Below are 22935 nucleotides of genomic sequence, written 5' to 3' on the forward strand. Positions count from 1 at the left end.
CTATCGCTATCATAATAAAAATAATTGACTGTTTCTGTAAAATTCCCCTCCACTCAAAAATGTGTTTTAATTCTAACTCACATTCTGTGCTCACATGTAATCTCAGTTTAGCATCGTGAGCATCGTGTGAGCGTCGTGGGAACCTCTTGCTTTTTGAACCCAACTCGCCTTGTCGTGATTTCAAAAGAAAAAGCCCTCTAATGTATTTCTGTGGACAGAATCCCTTCATAAAACCTTTTATTATTTGCATGACAGCGTTGTGGAAAATGGAGTGATTGCATGGCTCCATGAATCAACGTGTTTTTGGATTGTTACAATTATTTACAAATGAGGACGCGCTTCTTAACCTTTCATTCACGGTAATATGAATTTTAACAGTCGAAGGCAAGTAGAAGGGCCGTCTGTGTGGAAACCACATGCATAACAGACGCAGCAGCGGAGCGAGGCAGCCATCACACGCTGCTCCCGCAGACAGCGAGGGCATCAGACGTCCACTTTGGGGCAGGATTTTGTGGCATCACAACGGCCAATTACACTCTTCTTGTGCCGAGTATAGTGGAACTAAGGATTTTTAACAAGGTAATTGAACTACATCAGCAGACGCAAATTATTACTCAAAGCAGTGTCTTAATAGCCTGCCTTTTAAGATATGTCTGGAGGGGGGCTTTTAAACGTAACTGACAATCCATAAATCCCGAGAAGATTATGATAGGCATAAGGAATATCGTGCAGAATGTCGCTATTAAAGTAGCTCCAACTTTCCTGTGAAATTGTAGGATATAAAAAAATGTAACCTCATATTTTCACCAGATGTGGAGACAGAAGCTGGTAAAAATGTATTTTGTCTTTCTATGTTAATATTAATGACTAATTGATTACAGACGAGTCCCTGTCGAATAAGTATGGGGATATTGCATTATATAACCATTTTATAATTATATGATTTAGAATGACTACTACTACTACTATTACGCCATCAAACCTGTACCTACTAACTGTCACAGACTGATGTAATAGCTCAGCATTTACAGCGAACGCATAGATGTGGGTGAACATGTGCCATTTAGTAGTTGAATGGAAGGATGTACTTGAGAGCAGAGGAAACGAGGTGGGCAGAGGGCTGATTTTATTTTGTAATCTTAATGCAGGTGTGACAGGGAAGATTGTTCTGATGCTTTAGCCCCTGTCTTCTTACAAATCACTCTCAAAAGGGGAAAAACAAATTCAGGCAAAGTGTCATCACCACAGGTGGAAACGGATTGGATTCTGCAAAGAAACCAGCACCTGAAGTCAGAGCTGCACTTACATAAACCTGTCAAACGCCTCAGCTGCTCTCAGAACCCCCCGCCCCCCCCCACCTGCTTGAGTATCACAGCAAGGCCTTATCTTACCCACTTCAAACAGTGATGCCTCTTGTGAAGAATCTCTAATGGGAGAGAACTGGAAAACTATTATCTGGACTTGGCCGTTTTCTTTGGCCTACGCTCCCCGCTGCTCCTGCTAGGAGCCCCTCGCTCTGGTTTTTCCATCTCCATAAATTGTCCCCATCGCCCCCAGTTCCCCTTGTGATGAGTGAAACAGACCTCCCGTTTGCAAAAACTCATGCATCTAACACAACACCGTTCAAAGGGAGAGGGCCGAGGACAATTTGCAGGCAGCGCGCAGCCTCGATCGCCGACTGCTCTGTATTACTATGGTTACCGGGTTATTATCTTTAAAGAGCATGTCTTCTGGCCAGATTAGATATTAGCATCAAGCAATTAACCGCAATTACCAATCAGACGCGTTCATTTATACGTTTCAATTAGCACAATATGTATTAGATATGCTGCAAGTGATAGTGTGCTATTCTTTTGAGACAAATAATTAAGTGGGTGGCATAATCGTGCTTTTAAAATAATTCCCGTGCATAGAAGGGAACAGCTGGTTATGAGATGATACACAAGGTGAACAAATCTGTGCGTGTGTGTGTGTGTGCTTTGAATGCATGAACTCCTATCAGATCCACTGATGTGACATTGGGAGCTATGATGTGCTGTCATTGAGCCGCTGCTGCCGAGCGGAGGTCGGCGTCCATGCTGAGGGGCCATGAAATGCACAATTAGTCCTGGTTATTGGGTTGTCTCAAAGGCAAAAGAGAAAGAGAAATCAATGTGTGGCTTTGTGCTTATTATAAACATGATTTTTTTTTTTTTTTTTTTTTTTTTTTAGGGGGGGGGGGAGAGGTTGTTCTCACATTGATGTAGGTAAGAGATGCATGTCTGGATCACTTTTCAGTGCTGCTGTGACCTCTGAACCTTAATCTCTAGCCGTCCTGTTGCTTTTAATGTGGCTGACCTTTCGAGTGACACTTATTCCGGGTGCCTGATTGGACTGAACCCCCCCTCTGACAAAAACAGTCACGTAAATGACTCCCGTGCAGTGAGGAGAGGGAGCGCTGGTTCCCCGGTGCAGTATATTAGAGGGGAGCAGGCTACCCTCTAGTGGCACTGCGACGCGATGAACCGTGTCACCAAATAAGTTGTTGTCTGCCTCCGACGGATGAGAGGGTAAACGGGATACCAGAAGTGATGGGAGGAAAAAGTCCTTTGTGGCGTAAAGACGACGCGACGAGAGAGGCCGTGCGGGGAATTCCTGAGCGTTAACGGGGAGATGTTTACTTTCTATGCAAATCAGCCTCATCAACCCCAGAGGTGTTATTTTAAGGCCCGGGCTAGGTTTCATTTCTCCTTCCTGACTTTTCAAGAAAGACGGCTTTGATGTTGGCAGGAAGGATCGATGCAAGGGGAAGAGACGTGTGTGTGTGTGGGGGGGGGGGGGGGGGGGGGGGGGGCAGGATGAACATGTAGGGTAGTTGTGTGTGTGTGTGTGTTTGCGTGTGTTTGTGCGTGCGTAAAGCCTGCCGTCGTCACAGCTCCTTTGCTTTAAGCAAACCCCGTTGAAACCAGAGCATCCTGCTACATGTCCATCTCGAAAGGGGGGGGGGGCACAAGTGACGTTCTCCACACCCACCTCTCCAGACCCCCGCGTCATCTGCACATATAATAGCCCGAAGTTTGTCTCAGAGGATGCTGGATGCTGCCATGTAGCTGGTTGACCTTACTGCGCCATTTATTTCCGTTTCATTTGGCACAATCTGTCGGCGAACACGAGGACGGGGAACGGAGTGAATGGGTAATCTGAGGTTGTCCGCAACATCCTTCTGTCATTTGGCCATGCAGGCCTGCGGAGCCGCTGCGGAGGAGCAACTTTATGAGGACACGCACGGGCGCGAGCGCGCCCCCGCGCGCGCACACACACGCATACACAATCCGACATTCAGCACACAAAAAAAAAGGCGCAAGATCAAGTAGTTTGATTTGCGCAGGGAAGGCGGAATAAACGCATTACCCTCCGCGAGAAACTGATTAGCAGAGATGGTGTTCTCATAAAAGACCACTTAGAAGTGCAAAAAAAAAAAAAAGAGTCCCGACGTGAGAAATAATCAGCCAACAAGTCTGACCAGTAGCCTAGAAAGAAAGCAACAGACACCCTGGAAGCGCAGACGCCTCACTGACAATATGATCAATTGATGATTTAAAAAAAAACGCACGTCATAATCCGCATATACTTACATATTGGTGATGTTTTTGAATAACTCTGCTATGTCAACACTGGTCCCATTGCTCCCAGTATCTTGCAGGGCGAGTAAAGGGAAAAACCTGCCGTTGTCGGACTTATTGCAATATATCTCGATTTGAGAGCAGCTGCAGGTCGGCGGGCAGTCCAGCATGGAGCTCAGATAGTCCTGGAAAACACTCATCAGAAACAAAACCCTCCACCAGCAAATCCGGATCGAATGAAACCATAGATCCATGTCTCCGGGCAAAGGGGGGGAGAAGAGGTCCCGACGTCCTCTGGGTTAAAACAGAACAGGAGAGAGGAGAGTGGGAGGAAGGAAGGGAGAAAGGAAGGAAGGAGGATGGTGGTGCGTCTGTACAGAGGAGGCTCTATGTGAGCGGTTCTGCCGTGGATGGATGCTGTAGTGTCCTTGCGCGTCAGAGATTGGGTGAAAGGGAGAGGGGGGTGGGGGGGAGGACGAGAAAAAAAAAACGAAATCAAAGAAAAGGAAGCGAAATAATGTCAGGCTCCAGCCGTCCTTTCAGCCTCAGATGCATGGTGTTTCCCCGGAATGCAGTGCCGCTGATGCCGTCGTCTCTCTCCAAGCAGGACCAGGACGACTGGCTGGAGAGCACAGACACAAAATGAGAAGTTGGAGCATCAAGTCCCTCCTACTGGCTACAGTCATACTGACACCTGCAGAAACGGCATGCAACCAACAGCGAGCGGACGGGGGAGCTACGAGGCATAACGCAATCATAGCATAGCCTACAACATACCATTTAAAAAAACATCTTTAAATATAAAGAATGCATTTAGAATTAGGTCAATAAAAGCCAACATAATTTATTAAGTAATTTTATAAAATATTTGAGTATGTCTTTGGAGATAAATATTAAAAAGTGTTTCAATCCAAATAAAGATGCATGATAAGGTTCCAACATTGAAGTGTTTTTATTTGTTTAATCACCAATCAATAGGGGGGGGGATCCTATTCTAAAACAGATCACAAAAATAAAGGTTCACCATAAATTAATGACAAATATGTTTCATAAGGATCTAAACGGGACACGCTTCAATAAACACTGGTGCAACCATTTGGTTTTAGAAGTCCCAGTTAGCTGGAATGGAGATCCTCACAGTGGAGTCGATGGGTTTTAACTGATTTAAATACGCCTGGAAAGTTCAGATAGTGAGAGTATAGAGTCCTCCATGAAACCTGGCAGAGCCCGAGCAGGTCTGTAAAGGAGAATGGGGGATAAATGATTCATCCACACAGCCTCAAGGCTGGAAGTGGTGCAAAAGGTAACTCTAAATACTGACTTGAAGGTTTAGTCTATATGAAAACACACTTTTTCTGTTTTTCGTTTAGGATTCAGATCACTTTGTAGGAACCTGTTTCACTTTAAAGAGTATTTTTGTGTTGACAAAACATGAAAAACGCCTCAGATGTCACCATACTAAAAGTGTACAGAGGCTTTTAATATGGAGCGTTCAATATGACCATTAATGCCGTGTTTTTAATTGCTCATTTCACAGATTTGTATTACTATATGGTAAACAGACCTGCATGTATTCCCACTAGAAACCTCCTCTACACTCATTAGTTAAGATTTGAAGTTAAAAGCAGTTCAGCTATTGATCATCAATATCCAGCCATGTTGATGTTTTAGGTGGCAAAAACAAAACAAAAAAGCCTGTCATGATATAGTGAAGGGGAAGTAGCCCTGTGTTAATATGAAATGTGAAGAGATCCAACATCATGGCTCCGTTTGGTCTCTGGGTTGGATACTCGAAGGTTGGGAGGGCGAGGAAACGTCAACTTTGGTGGGAGGATGGATGGAAAATTATTTAATGTTCAAATGTAATTATCAAGGCAAACTGGATGGCATCACATTAAATGAATGCTGTCCCTGCATTGTTTTTCCAAGGGAGCCGAGCAAAGCACCATTATGGAAAATGACATGTTTAATTTTAACAGCACCCAACCCTTCCATTGAAATAATGTATGTTTACATCAATGTCCTGGTTATAAACAGCACAAACATTATGCTGGACCTACTTACCTCTAAATGTAAGATAATCTGACAAGTAACCTGATTTATAATGACCAATTTTGAGATTATGCGATTATAAAATCCCCCCACCAAATACCCCAAGCATGTTCATTCAACTCCTAATAGAAATAAAGCTAATTCCATCTGAAAGCCAATTAAATATGTAAACCTTAAAGAGCAAGAGTAGGTGGCACTCACTGGAGTGGATACCTGAATCCAAGCGTGCAGTTGTTGGGATTTGCCAACCCAGTTCTACATATTGGATTATTATTAAATTTAGATCATTTTTTTCAAGTTCCATTAACAGCTGCTCTTTTCTTGGAGGAGGTGAACTGCATCTTTTATCAGGTCTGGGTGGATTTGGCTCACGTCCCTGCACAGACCATGAATTCCCCAAAACGACGTTCCCACACAACAAAACTGCATTGTGAACTACGTTGTGGAATATACACTGTCGTGAATTACGTTTGCTCTCGATGGATCAGAAAGTTGAGTATGCAGAGGTCTAGGCAGGAGGGTCGATGGTGAGCTGCAACAAACACAGGACTTTCACCCAGGTGACTGCTCTTCGTGTCCTGTGTGAGTACTTTGTTGCCTAAACATAACCAAGTATTTTTGTGCGTTGTTTTGTTTCAATTCCGTCATTTTAAGCCAAACCGTGATGTTTTTTTAGTAAACCCAATGTAATTGAGAGTGCAGTTTAGTTGTGGAGTGTAATTTTAATTTTGTGTACATTATATAAGTTGATACATACACATACTTTACATACACATTATTATTATATTACAACAAGAAGTGACAAAAGTGTAAGAATTATGAAGTGAATTAAATAAATTATTAAATAAAATGTATTAAAAGTCAAATGAAAATACATTTATTTCTCTACATTAAAATAATGAATTCATTAAATACATTATGGGATATTATATTTATTGAATTAAATGCATCAATATGGATATTTATTTTATAGACGTTTTTGAGTAAAGTATTTTCATTTTACCATGTTATTAAGAACTATACAATTATATTGAATCACTTACAGAAAAATGTCTGCTTATATATTTTATATTGCAATGCATATATATTACATTATTTATTTATTTATTTAAGTTTTATTTAATTTAAATCATTTTTGTCTCATGTAATATCCTCTAAAGTTCTTTTGAAATCTCGGTTTGAAACATCCGTTTTCCTCTCTGAAAGATTTTTCAGGCAGAAGGGCAGCTGATAGTAACAACTACCTGTCATAATCCTTCTAACCTTATCTGAGATGAAGTCTCATCTTTAAAGATCCAAGCACATATGAAAGCGCTCAAGTGTCATCCAGAGCTCAATCAAACAGTGATTGGTTCTTCAGATGCCACGCGGCCGCTTGATCCCTTCCTGATGTTCCCCTTTGTCCTTGAAATATTTCCAAGAATGAGGATTGAACAAAAAAAAAATGAGAAAGAGTGGAGCCATCACTCTCTTATACCATTTACCTTCTGGGAGCCATCACTAGACCTCACATCACAACCTGAAGCCAGACCGTCCACAGCCTGACGTGCAGCCTCCATTTTACCTCTTCCTGTTCAATCAATTATCATCCTTAGTTGACTCGTGAACCGTGCGCAGAACCCGTTTCATTTAAAATGTGTGTTTGCCGTGACATCCACCTCCTTTCAGTTCTCTAGCAGCTCAGCTGGTCTGCTAGAATCAATCAGGAACACCCAATATGACTGTGCAGCTTTCAAAGGGCCTCGCTGAAGATGAAGGGCTGCATGAGCAGAGCATGGAGTATAGGACTAATTAAGCGGACGGAGTGTTCTGCCATCTCTCCAAACTGAGCAACTTAAAAGACGACACACTCTCAGATCTGGTGTACACCAGTGAGACTAGGGATGGGCGAGTCTGTTTTACAGAAGCACGGCAACCAAAACGCGCTCAAAGTTTAGCAGGGCATCGTTCTCCCAGTTCATCCCTCTCCCAACGAACCGTTTCTTAAGTGCTGAAATATGACTTTGTTTCTGCTCAGAGTTGGTGTTCACAGACCCGAAACGCTTTTTAACAGACTGCCAACAGTGAAGTCTGTGCCGGTAATGCAAGATTGTGACTTTTAGAATGTTCTTTACTTGTGAATAGTTCTGCACCACAACTGATGTGCCCCTTTGTAGTTTTAGTTGTTTCATCCAGTCATCAGATCTTGAAGGATGCTACAAAAACGCCATTTTAAAACACAGCTTTCCATGGTACCAGTAGGGTCTTCCCCATCTAGTGACCACCGGGAAGTCACCGCGCAAGACCAAGAAGTAGTCCCTGTGCATACACAATTTATGTATTGATTAGTGAGCTTTAGAGGCGCTGCCTGGCAGGCATTTTGTGACCTTTAAACCAGCTGTTTCCACCTAGTGTCTGTGCTAAGCTAAGCTAAGCTAAGCTAAGCTAAGCGGCTACAGGCTCCAGCTTCATATTGATTGGACAAACATGAGCGTGGTGTCGAGATTCTCATCCAACTCTCCCAGTGGTCTTGCATCCTGGACGTTTTCCCCCCCTCACTTCTCTAAGCCTCAAAATAACACATTATTTTCCAGGTTTCATATATCTGAACTATCCTGGAAACGAGTTGACATCTCGCTGATAACATCTGTTTGCTGGGAAGAGTTTGACATCATGTGCTGATCATAACGGCGATAGAGCAGAAGAAGAAGTCGATTAGTGCTTGAGAGTGCACAAGAGGGACCCTGAAATTACAGTATGTGTTAGTTATAATAGAGGAGATGAAGGTCAAGTGGTAGTTTCCAATGAAGTGATGACGTTGCCATCGCAGTTATGGATTAGCTGGAGTAGCGCATACAAGCCATAGCACATCTCTCTAAAAGGTAAAGATCGTACTGCACCATGATCGTTGATACAGCAGGTGACAAAGCTGTGTGACTTCACAACAAGAAACTGTGTAACACTTTAGGCCCCGGGGCCTGCAACCTAAGAAGTCATTACTGTGAATCTTCACTTTTTTGAGCAGGTTGGATAAATGAAGGGTGTTTCCCCCGCCTCCGCCTTCAAAAGCTACTACAAGCAAACCCATCAGCAAGGTATTTAACCTCCAGCTGCTCGTGAGGATCTGCTCTGTGTGGTCACTAGCAGAAGACAGGCTCCCAAGGGCCGACAGCTCGAGACTGATTGTAATTGGCAGCGTGATGGGGCCGAACAGACTTCGACCTTCCCTGGATAATCACATGGAAGAACTCCAAAGTGACAAAAAGCAATAACATCAGAGTTGGACAAACGCAACGTACGGTATAATGGAGAACATTTTGCTGCCTCATAATTTGAACTTTTGCTCATCATCAGCTGATCATAGTTCCATCAAGGTCAAATTTCCATCAAATATAGGATTATGGTCTGTTTGAACACTGGATGTACTCGTCCTGTTGCTGAAGGACACCGTCGATTCATTGGTTGATGCAGTTTGCTGCGTGTCTCAATTTGTTCCTTTGTCTCTGTTGTGTGAAATATTTCTGTTGTCTTTTCCGTTTTGCTTTTAAAAAGGTGCGATGTGTAAGATGTAGCCACATGTTCCCAATAAATAGAGGGAACTGACAGCAGGGCAAGGATACGCACAATTTAACCAAACAACTGAAACACCAGTCAGAATTACTCTGCTGTCTTATGATGTTCACGTTTGGCGTCGGGCCCGGGATCAGACCTCCGGTGCTGCTTTGTGCTGTCTGAACCGGAGCTCAAGGCCCAAACGAAAGCATTTGACGTGCATGTTTTGAAGTACAATCTATTGTTTTAAATTGCCGGACGTGCACACAAAGCGCTATGAAGCTTGTCAAACTGCTTTGACGCTCCTACTCCGACCTTGTTGGATTTCGGATTAAGGACCCAGTGATCAAAGCTGTTTTTTTTTCCCTGTTTGAAGAAAATAAAAAGCTAAGGAAAATATTTTATGAAAGAAATAAACAAATAATATTAAAAATGTTAGGTGATATCTGTAATATAATGGTGATTGTGACGCAGTCAGTCTTCTAATGCAGCCACTGAAGGATGTGGCTGCTGATTTAGGACACAGCTAGTGACTCACTACCGCCTCTGAAGGAACACGTGGTATTACAGGACAGGACGGGCCGGGGCTAGCTGGTTAGCATGCTCATTTCACTAGAAACCTCTGCAACACAATAGTTTTTTGACATAAGGTCAACATTGTAACCTCTTCACAATCTGCTGACACATGACTTCATTTTTTGAATGTTTTAATCTAGTTTTAATCTGTATTGATCTGGCCAGATCTCACACAGCTTAAACTTTTATGCTCGGAAAAGATTTTTAAGACCATCCTGGAAAAAGAAAATATTGAATTAAATAAAAAAATCAAGTTGAGAAAATTTAGATATTGCATTACCAAGATAATCATTTGTTTTAAGAGATTAAGGAATCTGTTCTCCTGCGTGTTTCTCAAGCGTAACAGAGGAGCATTTTATCAATACACACATGGAAGAGAGAAACTCGGGTTGAAAGGTTTCAACTCCCACAAAGTTCACGCTCACTCCTCACTTTTCGGCAAATTGATTCGTCACAGACGTCATTCATTTAGTTCCCGTTGTCTCTATTGTATCTCATCTCACTAATTTCACAGGAAGAAAGGAAAGCATGTCCAAAACATGGAGCAGGCGCATATGTTTTATAAAGAGACATGACACTTCTCCACACTGAACCAATTTATAGTCATTCATATTTAAACGTTACTCTTCTTCCGACGGACAGATTGTGTCAAGATGTCACTCAAACTGTGAGATCCCTGCCCCGATGCGAGAGTAGCCCCTTTTACACTGCCTTTGCCGTTAAATGAGTATCACGTCTTTCTCACCCCGTCAGTCTAAAGGCTAACCGAGATGGAAAGGGGTGACAGATTGTTACGCCTCCGAGACGCCAACGGAGGTAGTCGCATCAGAGGCGAGACGCGTTCTTTGTAAACGCTTCAAGCCGCCGAGGTATTTGGCTCGTACGAGGCCGCCATTATAGGCATCGACATGTTGCACAGCAACTTCGCTTGCAGTTGAAGAGTCGTGAACATATGCAAGATGAGCAAAAGTTCACCTTTCGTCTGATTGTGTGCCTAAAGATAATCGGATTTCCGATGATCATTTAACGTCACACTGCAGCGCCAGTCGCGTGACGTCTATGCTTTGTAAATGCACCATTGTGGCGTTACACCGCAAAGCAAAGTTCTATATAAACGGTGTGGTTTGCAGCATATTTTGACTCGCCTTTCCGCCATTACGGCCGTGTAAAAAGGCCTAGTGCTGGAGAGGAGTGACAAACGTTTTATAGTGTGCAAGATTTCAGGGAATCTGTAAAACTCTGTTTTTTGAAGAGGCTCCTGTGCATGACAACAGGTTTTTTTTCTCTTTAACATTTGAAGGAGGAAAGCAAAATGAGAATTGATAACGTGTGTGGGAGGTTAGAGGATAAATACAACGGGACGAAGAGGAGGATTTTCGAAAAGAAAAGCCTCGGAGTGACAGGATGGGAGGAATGTTTTTTTCTCTCCGAGTCACTCCAGTTGCAGCGAACACGCCCAGCGGTTCAGAAGCTACAGTAAATACATGCACCCCACTGTGTTCCACTACAGCCCCTATAGTTTCTTTGTTTTCACCTCTATTCAGATCCTGCCATTCAAAATGCTACAGTCAATTAGTCAAGGTGCATTACACATTGTAATCCTGACCTGAGATTTACACCCCTCAGTGCCTCTGCGGCGAGAAGAAGGATGTAATCCCCTCAGACTGGTGACACTTCATGTTTCTTGGTGGATTTGATGACATATTGTGAATTTATATCACTGGGTAGCATTACACTGAACTGCAACCAGTGAGTCATCTGCCCTCTTCTTCAAAGGGGACAGGTTCAGATAGAAACCAAGACAATGTGTAATCATGATAAATGTCCTTAACGAGGATAGTTGCCATGCGTTTGTGAATCTTAATCACGATTCTGATTGACAACAATAGACCTTTTTCAAAAAGGATGTCGAAGAAACAGGTCGATTGTAAAAAAAAAATGTTTATACATTTTTCACAAATTAAATGTATTTCATTTCTACTTTTTATTTGACTGAAACAAGAACAAAAATGAAACTTTTCTGAATAAAATTATATTAAATTGAAGAAAAAGAACACCAAACAAAGGGAGTCTGCCAACTCCTGAATGTGACTTTATTGTCTCAATCTCAGCCTCACCTAAATGGAACCTGCCCAGATAGGCACAGGGACAGTAATACAAGGTAATTAAATACTACTACTAATAATAATAATAATAATTATTATTATTATTATTATTAATACCATATTTCTAACTTACTGCTGACATCACAATGCAGAACAACAACAAAAAACAAAACAAACGGCCATTAATCGATAATATGAAATAAACAGAAACATTTGATTGAAATTAATAATTACGTGGACACAAATACACTTTCAATTGTGGGGAGCAGGTCAGAGTGAAAACATTAGGAAAGGCTACCCTTTTTTTTCGCACAAAAACGATTTTATCTGCTCAAGTTGGCCATGAAACCACCCAACCTGGCAACACTGCTGACACAGTGATTTAGATTACGTACTCCACTTGTCACTGTTGCAATAATTTTACGATTTCACTTTATTGGCCCAGTTGATGCTGTTCAGCAAAAGTCGCATCGTATCTTATGATACATTTCTGCTGTATATGTTCGTGTGCATGTCAAATCCTAACTTGTAAAGTAACACATGTGGAATAAATGTGCTGGAGTAACAATTATGATATTAACATCTGAACTGTACCGTATATGTAAAGTAGCATTAACTAAAAATACCCAAGTAAAGTACCCTGAATTCACAGTTCTTAGGTGTAACTCAGCCTTTTACCACATCTTCCTTTAATAATGGGCCTCGTATTGCATTTAGTTACACAAGGGCAAAAGTTCCTTTATCTTGAAGTGTTGCTCTTCCCAGCGTGGCCACTGGGAAGAGGAAGACGCTGGGGGAGTCGGTGTCTGGAATCTATAATTAGATGCAATGCTCCTTAGCCGCACTGTTATCTCGCCCACGTCGTGACTGAAGGGAGCAGGTCGCTTTAAGATGGCCTTTCTTTTAGACCGACCGTCACAAACACACCAACGTGGTTAGAAAACACACTCATGTGCCCATGCAGACCGAACCAGGTGACAAATGGGTTTTTGAAATGAGAAAAATCTCCGGCCTTCTCCTTTGTCACCAACCGGCGGACTTGATGGTGAGCAGGACTCATCTGACAAAGGCATGACTGTCTCAGCCGTCAGCCTCGGTTAAATGAAACGTCAAGGCGTCTCGCTGCCACCAACTGATTAAAAATGGATTAATCAAGTTTGGTTATGGTCAGAAGAGTGTAGAGATTCAATTCATCACCCGGGACTATTTTAAATGGAATTACATCACTAGCGTTGATCGATTTGAACAAGGCACAAAGGTTTTTAGACGTTTCAAATTAGAAGCACCCCGACAGGGCAGCGTCATTCACTCTGTTTAAGTTGGTGACAGCAGCAATGTCCTGTTGCCTGTCAGCCATGGAGGAGTAGAGAATAATTTGAACAGGTTTCTGAAAGGGAAATAATTGAAAGAAATCACTCTGATTTACTTTATTTGACTTTACTTTCAGGGCAGCTGCTGGCCATTGGGGTGCCCGAAGCAAAAAGGCTTAGGACCACCAAAACAGGAAAATTCTTCTTTAAAATTAAGACTTTTTTTGTTTAATCAATGTTACACATCAATGAAAACCTGAACTGTATAATAAGAGTATATTTTAAAATGGTACCTATTACACAAAAGCCAGCTCTGAGTCAGGCCTGCTTTCGTCACACCTGCTGGTTGTCTGTGGTTTCTCTTGTGTAACTGACCTGCTGGACGGATGGTTGGTGGTCAGTAACTTCCTCTTGGTCCTGTGTTCCTCCATGCACATATTCCAGCACTGACCCTGCATTCATTTAGAAATACTAGAGAAAGTCATTAGCATATACACACACAGAGTTTAAAGAGTTTTCAAACTTCAGTAATTAAATAGGCATTAAGGACGATGGCTTGAATCGAGCAATCGTGTATGTCTAATTATTATTCAAATCTGATATGATTAGCAAAACGTTTTATATTTGCATTAATTATCATCTATTTGACTCTACATGGACCATCACCTACGAAATTAACATCATGTTGTATTAAAGAAGACTTCAAACTAGTGATTGAGACCTTAAACTCATGTTTACAATGTTTACAGTGTTTACCGAGGTGATAAATCAGCGTTTGCTTCACGTTTCTGAACTGCCACGTGACTGACCAAAGTCTTTGCAAACCAAGTGCATATTTTTGTCACGACTTGTTGCAAATATGACGTTACATTGTGTCAAATACGTGTACACAATGACTAGGAAACTTGTTCATCATCATGAGGTTTTTCAGCTAGATTTTGAGTTTACCCAGGTCCAGCACCGAGCCCGCAGGGTCTCCTCCGAGCCGCTACGCATCTGCTGCCAACCGTCGCCGCTCCCAGGCTTCGGGGTATCAGCCAGGGGGTACGGTCTGGCTCTCTACCCAGGACCTCCCTCTGAAAGTGGAGTCCAAAAAGCTGGCCCCACGGTTCATCGGGCCCTTCGAGATCCAGGAAGTCATCAACCCGGTGGCCGTGCGGCTCAAACTCTTCCGATCCATGCTTGTTGATCCCACTTTCACGTTTCCAAGGTCAAGCCGGTTCGAGAGAGTGCCCTGGTTGATGCCTCACCCTCGCCTCATTGACGGGGGTCCCGCCTACACGTTCTACCGCCTCCTACGGTCCCATCACCACGGCAGAGGGACACAATACCTGGTGGACTGGGAGGGTTACGGTCCCGAAACAAAGTCCTGGGTCCCAGCGAGGGACGTGCTGGATCAGGCCCTCATCAAAAAGTTCCATCAAGAACATCCAGACCAGCCCACCAGGACCAGCTGCATCCCCAGACCTTGGGGTCGGCCTCCTCGTCCACCCCTTCTTCCTGACCCTTCCAGCAACGATTCTGAGGAGAATGGCGCCAGTTCCGAGGATCCCTCCTCGGACGAGGGAGACGAGCACCCGGGAGCCCAGGAGAGCAGGATGGAGGTTGACGTCTCCCACATAATTCATTAATTTTTATTTTCACAACAAATAAATCAGGCGGTGCATAATTCTTATTTTACGACGGATGAAAGAAACGCAAAGGAAAAATATGCACTTTCAGATCAGTTTAAAAGTGACAGCAGGTATGAATTTAGATGGTGGTGTTAAACTGGATTACTACTACTTTAATAAATGTGACCATGAACAGGTGACCCTAAAAACAGTGAACAGGCTTGAACATTGTATTGGGGGGGGGGAAATAACCGTCAAAACAATAAAAAAAAAATTATTCAGCATTCAAACCTCCCAGAAACATAATGAACACATTGTCCTACAAACCTTGTCGATTGAAACGCGTTGCTGAATGTTTCAAAAGAACAGCTCTAGTGCCACTGTGGAGCGGAACATGACGAATCATTTCAAGTGCAGTCCTGATTCCTGGAATAATGTTAAACTGGGTGGATATTCAGCTGACAACCTCTCTTTGCAATGGACCAACACAGCCGTAAGTATTACTGACATCGCAATCAAAAAGTCTCCACGTTTGCTTCCTGTCGCCCCAGGATTCGCGCTGCTCTTTATGCTTCCTGGAGGCCACCGTGGAGAGAAAGAATATACAAAATGAATAACAAGTGGTTTCTAGATGGCTCACAATTAGCTCACTGGCTGTGTGATTGGAGTGAAGTGATCCCTGAAATGCTTTAACGATGTGGGTTTGTGAGCATAAGGTTGTGTATTCAAATGTGCGACCTGCTGGGATAATTTGGGCTGGGCAGAATTAGAGCGAAGAGTCCGCACCGTATACGCGCCTCCCGTGGAGGTGCCATTTGGTAATGTGTTTAACACCTTAATGGCTCGGCTAGCAGAAGGGAGAACACAAACAAAACGACTGAGGTCACACTGGGCAGATCCAGGTGTGAAATGGGAAAAAGGAGTCGATGGCGTTGGTTAAATATTGAAAAAAGGACGCTGTAAACACGTCGTCTTTTAAGTTCATATGTTGACCATGTTATCAAACAGTTGCTTAACATCCAACATTAGCGTTCATTTGGAATAATTTCTCTGGCCAGCTGATGAATTTAAGGACAATATTACTTTTTTTTTGGTCCCCACCAACTCTTTTTAGCAGCTAAAGGTGCCACTATGTACACTAGCTAGTTGCTCTGTACTGTGGGTTTTTATATGCTTTTGCTTAAAACAGCATCTTGAAAAAACCCAAAACAAGGAGCTAAAGGTAGCTGTGGAAAACTGCAGATGGGTGATCATTCTACAAGTGATGCCTCCCACTTTACATGCAGCCATTTGTTCTTTTCTTTAAATGAAAACATCGAGCGTAGCAGCTTTAACTTCGTTCTTTGACTTCATCGCATTTATACGTTCTAAATGCATTTGCTGTTGCAAATTAGCGAGAGAGCGCGGTGGCCCTGAAAAACCTCGTCTCCCTGTAATCTCATGCGTTCAATAACTTCTGCAGCCGGTTTGTGCCAATTATCAGCCATGTTTCCCATCTGTGTCCTTGAGGAAGACTCTCTGGCTGTGAGTCAGTATACTGATTTGATTAAACACCATTTTGTGTTTTGAAGTCAATTTCTTCAGGATCGACAGGCCACATGAATTCGTGCCTCACTTTCTTCTAACCTGGTGTGTATCAACCATCACAGCAGGGGTCTGTGTCTTCTGTCCTGGTGTTTATCCTGTCTTGTCTAACTGTGCTTCTTAATGTCTTCTGTATAAGTGTATCAGACGTACTGTATGGCGCAGAACGATTTTCCGCAAGGACAAATAAATATCTATCTCTAGCAGGGATGACGAGTGTTTGTAGGCCAACCATGGAAGTTAACATCACAAGACTGAAGGTGGGCTAGTCGGTGTGATGGTGTTTTGTAGTCTCATTTAGCCACTCGTCAACAACCACCTTTTTTAAGACATGTTGAGCTTTAAAATCCACGAGAGGGATACGCAGTGATGCCTTTTGTATTGTAGAATAAAACCCATTTCCACGTTCCTTCCATCATTCCTGCAGCACTCATACATCATGTGTATGTGTTGAACCTCTACCCGTCACTGCTCTCTCGCTCTCTCTCCCTCCCTCGGGATCTGGATCATGAACACAACACTGAATTCAGACATAATGCTGTGGTGCGTTAAGATGGAAATCCTGTGTCGTCGGCCAGAATCAGCTATCCGGTCGCCGAGATGCAGCGCTGTGATAACTGCGAGCCAAATGGGCCGAGCCCGTTGGCAGCCACCCTGCAGACCGCTGATATTCCTATTGTGTACATATTCCCACTGCGGGATGATCGGATAAATGTGAGTGCATGTATGCCGTTATTGTTGCAGTAATTATTCATTGACTATTTTTACTTCTTTGTGAGAATATATCCCCTTTTTATCCCAGAGGATCTCAGATTTTCCTCAGAGCAGGCGTGTACGTACGTCGGCAGCATGGCCAGTTAGGGCGCGCGCCCACAATGAGTCAACACCACCCGCAAAGCCACACAAGACGACGCCTGCCGACTTCTATCGACCAATTACACATCGGGTCACCGCCGTGTGAGCGGGCCGACTGAGTTGTCAGTGCTGTGCTGAGAGCTCTTGCTGGGATTGAAGAGAGGGGAGGGTTGAGGGGCCCTTTCTATTGTGTCGGGCTGACAGACCGCCGGACGGCTCGCCGGCGAACATCAGGGCTCCGGCCCTCGTTCCACAGCACCGGCAGGTCACTTCCAGGACCTTGAGAAAATAAGGGAGCCAGACTCCATTTGTTTCCCATCTCTCTCTTCCCCGGGGAATCAAAGGGGAAGACATTTCCAGTCGTCCTGCCTGACTGCGTCCGACTCACTTAAGAGGTTCGTTTTCGCCTCGCTCCCTCCGAGCTTTGTTCACACATCCAGCAGACGTGGCATGTGGGACAGTTGTGGCTTAGCTTGGCCAGAATAGCAGGAGGAGCAGGGGAGTGGAAGAGGCAGCGCTGGCTGGCAGGGAAGCAGCTGAGAGGACAAACAGTACTGTGGGGAAATGAGAGGGAGAATTATAAAGTCCAGAGACCCAGAATAGGCCTTGTTCTCTGTCAGGAGGTAAGGAAATTGGCTATTTGAGGGTGTTGAGTGTGTGCTTTTATTGTTATTGTATGGTTGCTCCTTCATTTCCTGCACAAATACGACAGATATGTCCTCTTTAATGTTTAAATGCTGATAAACCAACACGTTTGCCTTGTCCTGATATTTTTCTTGTCCACTGGTGAAAAGTGATATTTTTTTGTGGATGGAGCCAAAAGTACAGGAGCAATTTGGCAAATGTTGAGCTAAAAGTGGCACTTCTACAATGATTAAGGGGCCTATACTCCTGGAAACTAAAGGCAGGAACAACTGGAGACCCAGCAAAGACAGTCAGTGGGAGTAAGCGACTTCAGAGTTGTTAGTGAGACAGGTGTACAGGTAAGAATGTGCTTCCCGCCACCTTTACTACACTTCAACACACAGAGAGCGACAGGACAAACCGGCGAGTACGGGCAGCTTAGCAATTTCAAGGCTCTTGCCAAAATGAGACATCCATCACTTTCACAGATATAATGCTCTCAAAGAATGGCTGCTGTCAGATTTTCACCCCTGTTTTAAACGACATAAGCTTCCTACGTGGTCGTCGGAGGATTTTCTCGAATAATGTACATCAGAAAGAAAAGTTTATTTTTGTGTTGTATAATAAGCCTCCATTTATATATTGTAAGAGACAAGGTCAAAATTAGAAAATGCATTATGTAAAAGAACAATGAAATCTCTTTAAAAGCTCCACTCAATTGAAACGTGAAACGTTGAAACAAAAAAATATGTACTCAAAATTCAGTATTAAAGACATTTAAATAGAAAATCAATTCTCCTGCAACAAACATCAGTCCTGGTCTGGCTTCAATTGTATTAAACTGTATTAATTTAGCCCAATATCACAACTCCTGTTCTTGACTCTTACATTGGATGAGGAAAAACTTCAGCAATCCCCATGCTTGGGGAGAGAGCCTCTTGGGCAACAAAACCAATGGATGGATGGTCCAAAGGACCCACCTGGCAGGGTCCATCAGAGTCAGGGGGCCCCTAAAGTCAGAGCCTCTGTGTGAAATGACTGCCATTAAGATCTCAGTATGAAGTGCAGGACAAACTGAAGAAATAGCCTAAACGTTCACTCTGCATTAGTCACATGAATGAAGCTGTCATGACGACACGTTCTCACTCCCAGTGTGACACTCAGTCAGTGGCCCTTGGGTTCCGACACAGCACCCTTTAGCATCTGCATGGGTGCACCAGACTTTCAACTAACTCCAAGGCCAACTCATCCGTTTCAGTGTCAGACGGGCAGAGCAATTGAGGTCGTACGTTCACAGGACTTCCACCCAGGAGACCGCTGTTCGCATCCCATGGGAAATCACATCAACACTGATTTATTTTATCATAATGTGGACTTCCATACTTGCGTATGTCAGTTATCTAAAGTAGTTATTTTACGTAAGAAGCATACTAAATTTAAGTCATACCCTGATGCTTTCAGAAACCTAGTACAAGTTAGGAAGTTATTTTAAAAAGAGGTGGACTCATGATCATAATCTGTAGGTTTATTTCTCTACCGGCTCCCAACCACTAGATCATATATGGATGGCGAGGGGGCCCTTATCTCATAATCCGTCCAACAAAGAACCCAATTCATTTCATAGCTGGGCCCTGCAGTTGGGATCTGGTCCAGATGCTTCAATCACAACACAGGCTGCGTTGGTGAAAACAGAAAATCAGTGTCACAGAAGCGGCTTCAGTCCTCTGTCAGCACACTGGATGCGTTAGAGGCATTTAGGAGTACTGAGTGTAGGTCACCCATGTTGTGGCAGCACTCAGAGCTCAATACGCATCACTGTAGTTATGTGCATAAAGCAGAAGTAAATAGAAATGAGGCCTGAAATGTGTGCCCGTGTTCACAGCTGTATTGATTCAAATGGAAACCATCTGTTCTGTCAAACACACATGACACGGACGAAAACAAAACTGTGTGGACGCGACTAAGGAAGAGTTATTGAAGTACAAATATCGATTAATTCCTCAAATGCTTTTAAGCAGCTAAAGATGCCTCTTCAAGTCAGGATGGGATTAAAAAAAAGCTTTTCCGACCCTTTTAGATCACATCCACAATCATACTGTTCATCTATCCCAAAAATAAACAGTTAATTAGCATTTTTATGTCAAAATCCAATCATCTTTTCTTAAAAAAAAACTAAATATGACAAATGCCTACGTGAACTAGTGCCGACCAAATTCAATATGACATCCAGGGATTAATCAATCGGAAACCGTGTGAATCATTATATTCTGAGCCTGTCCTTTTAGCCGTCCAATCAAGTGTGACTGATTCAATTTAAAATCCTCTTGTAACTGTACATGCTCATATGTCCCATATCACTGGGTCATACTTACAGTACAGAAGCTAAAGTGGCTTTACTTTCCGTTTCACTGGGACATTACAAAGAGCTTAAGGCAGCAGTGAAAACATTATTTAGTATTTGTCTACCAACAGTCATTCGGCCTACAGGTATGTGCATCTCCATCAGGGGATTTCATTCATAGCACTGCATCACTAACCCTTGGGCAACCCCGCCACCGCTAATTTCCTTCATTTCGTTACAACCAGTGTTTTGCTTGAGGGTGAAATTAAGTTCATGCGTGAGGTTATTTTAATCACGTTCATATGTGAGGCTTCAACAGTACAAACATGTGTCCCTGCTTAGCATTTATATATCCTATATTTCCCCCAGTTATATAGAAATATTTATTACGTCTAATTCCTTCTAGTGTATGTTTCTTGTAATAGAGGTTATGTTATTAGAGTAAAAAATTAGATCTTAAATGTTTTCTTACACTTCCAAATTAAAGAACTATCATTGCAAGTCTAATAATGGCAGGCTGAGAAGTTTTGCGGTTTCGCAAAATAAAACGGTGACCTGGTTCTCTGTCAGCTAGCGTCTTCAGTAGTCTGATGCCTCTGTATACTTGCAGCGCAGCAGGTGGTGTCAAACAACGTTCCGCCGCGCTTCCCGGCAATTAGCCCCCCGTGCATCGATGTGCATGTTGGCAGCATACAGTCTCTGTCAAGTGGCTGTTTCATCAAGTAATAGGCCTGTCAGTCTAAAAAAAGTGAACCATAATTTGAGCCAGCATGATTTTGAATAAGAGATTCTTGTTCCTGTTGGAGAATTGCATGTTTTTATTCCGTCGTACCTCCACCAACAGGACAGTAGTTGTGGAGTCAGAAAGAAAACAAAATCGTACTATCTTAATTTTATTTATAGTGTCATATCACAACAATAGTGATCTCAGGACACTTAACACATTGAGCAGGACGAAAACATATGGACAGTCTGATAGACTGATATATACATATATAGGAGATTAATTCTTATCAATCAGCCACTGATGAAATCATAGCGCAGGCTATGTGTGCAGTTAATGTTCACAAAATGAGCCTGACCAGAACCAAATTAAATGAAGGGAATACATCGATATTACACCTTGGAAATGAAAAAAAAGTAATTACTTTATTCATTCCGAGGTGGCATGACTTCTTGTTACAAAGATACGTTGAATTAGAGACTTGTCACGGAGTGTTCAGTAAGTACTTAACCCACAGTTACATGTGTTAGAGGAGCGACAATCCAAAACTGAAATAAAGTTGCTTGTTCATTCATATGCTTCCTGCAAAAGTAATAAAGTCATGTAACTCTTCATCCATTATCACCTCCACCAAGAAGCCTTGGTTTTCTGTTTGATTCTTTTGTCTGTTTGTCAACGAATGATCTGCTGGCTGTTATGGATGTCAAGGCAAAAGTGTGGAGTCATCAATATGGAAACAAGTCAGATAGATACAGAGCTGGTGGGTTGGAGCCCAGCCTGACCTTCCCTGACCTTTATAACAGAGATCTGCACAAGGAGCGACACATACTTTCCCATTGAACACATTAAAATCCACAGCTTGAGCGTAGAGGTTTAATGTTATCCTGCAAATTTATGGGAACACAATTATATTTTTAGAAAAACTAAAAAAAAAAAAGGATTAAATCCTAAACACCTTTCACATAAATCCTTTTTTTTTTTGTATAAAAAGATGCTGTTTTCCTCATTTGCACCGCTGTGCCCATCCAAGATAGATGCTTGTTCAGCAAGAAGACGTGGCAGCAATTGGAGTGCGACATGCAGACAAGCAGACAAGGTGTAATCCATAGATAAACACTGACAAGGAGCAGGCGAACATGAAGCCTGCAGGAGTAAAAGATGGCTGTACCTACAACAGACTGCCGGCCAGCCAAGTCAAACAAGCCAGCTGGAGGTTTGCTACCACAGTCCCATTTACATTACATTTTATATTCAGTGTTTGATTGACACCGAGGCACTTTGGCAAGGATAAAACAGAAGCCTGTGTGAGGAGCAAGGGCATGTTTCATAGCAACAAACATAATGCATAATGGAGTATTATACATTACTATGAGATGGATGGATGGATGCAAAAGTCACGATGGGCATTAATAATCACTCTGAACGCTGAACTTGCTCACCAACAAATATATATACAGTATAGATCTTTTTTTTTTTTTTTTTTTTCAAGAGTTAAATAAAAAATGTCGGCAGCCATTTTCATTCTGCACTAGCTGTGACTGCCTGGATAAGCTAATCAGTTCTCGCCTCAGGGATTACATTCCTTATCATATCTCTGCCACCAGTCAGGTTAAGCATGCTGCCACATTGTAACTCTTTTTATTAAAGCTCCATTTTAAATCAAGATTTGGGTAAAGCCACCTACTCAGTTAATTGGTTTCTATTATATTAGGAGAGATATTGTATGGCAGCCAACTCAGTGGGACTGACTTGGGCTAAAGTGCGTGCTGCACTGCTGACTCCCACACACAGACCCCACAATATGCACTATCAGTGAAAAGAACAACAAAACGACTTAAACCCTCGCCTGCTAAGTGTGGTGAGAGGGCAATGGGCTTGGTTTTCCGTGAATGTCATTACTTGGGTCACAGCAACTTTGTTGATGGGTGTTATCAGCTCGGCTCCCTCTAGTCTAAAGTGTTTGACCAGCGCAGCCAGCTACATTTCATTACTGCTCACTCACAATGGAGGATCGCCAC

The 22935-nt window shown here is 42.8% G+C and overlaps 1 protein-coding gene across 5 annotated transcripts in view; it reads right to left on the bottom strand.

Annotated features, from left to right (window-relative positions):
- The window catches only part of ntrk3b (neurotrophic tyrosine kinase, receptor, type 3b), a 172838-nt gene extending 168893 nt beyond the window's left edge, over positions 1–3945 (bottom strand). For 3 of the 5 annotated variants that reach the window (XM_084003337.1, XM_084003336.1, XM_084003335.1), the window contains exon 1: positions 3615–3945. In XM_084003337.1, the coding sequence (XP_083859463.1) occupies positions 3615–3856 (242 nt within the window). In that variant the 5' untranslated portion in view covers positions 3857–3945. The remainder of the gene's footprint in view (positions 1–3614) is intronic. The other 2 variants (XM_084003339.1, XM_084003338.1) reach the window with 1 other exon arrangement.
- Positions 3946–22935: the final 18990 nt, after the last annotated feature.

Source organism: Eutrigla gurnardus, assembly GCF_963514095.1.
Source record: "Eutrigla gurnardus genome assembly, chromosome: 1".
Classification (NCBI taxonomy): domain Eukaryota; kingdom Metazoa; phylum Chordata; class Actinopteri; order Perciformes; family Triglidae; genus Eutrigla; species Eutrigla gurnardus.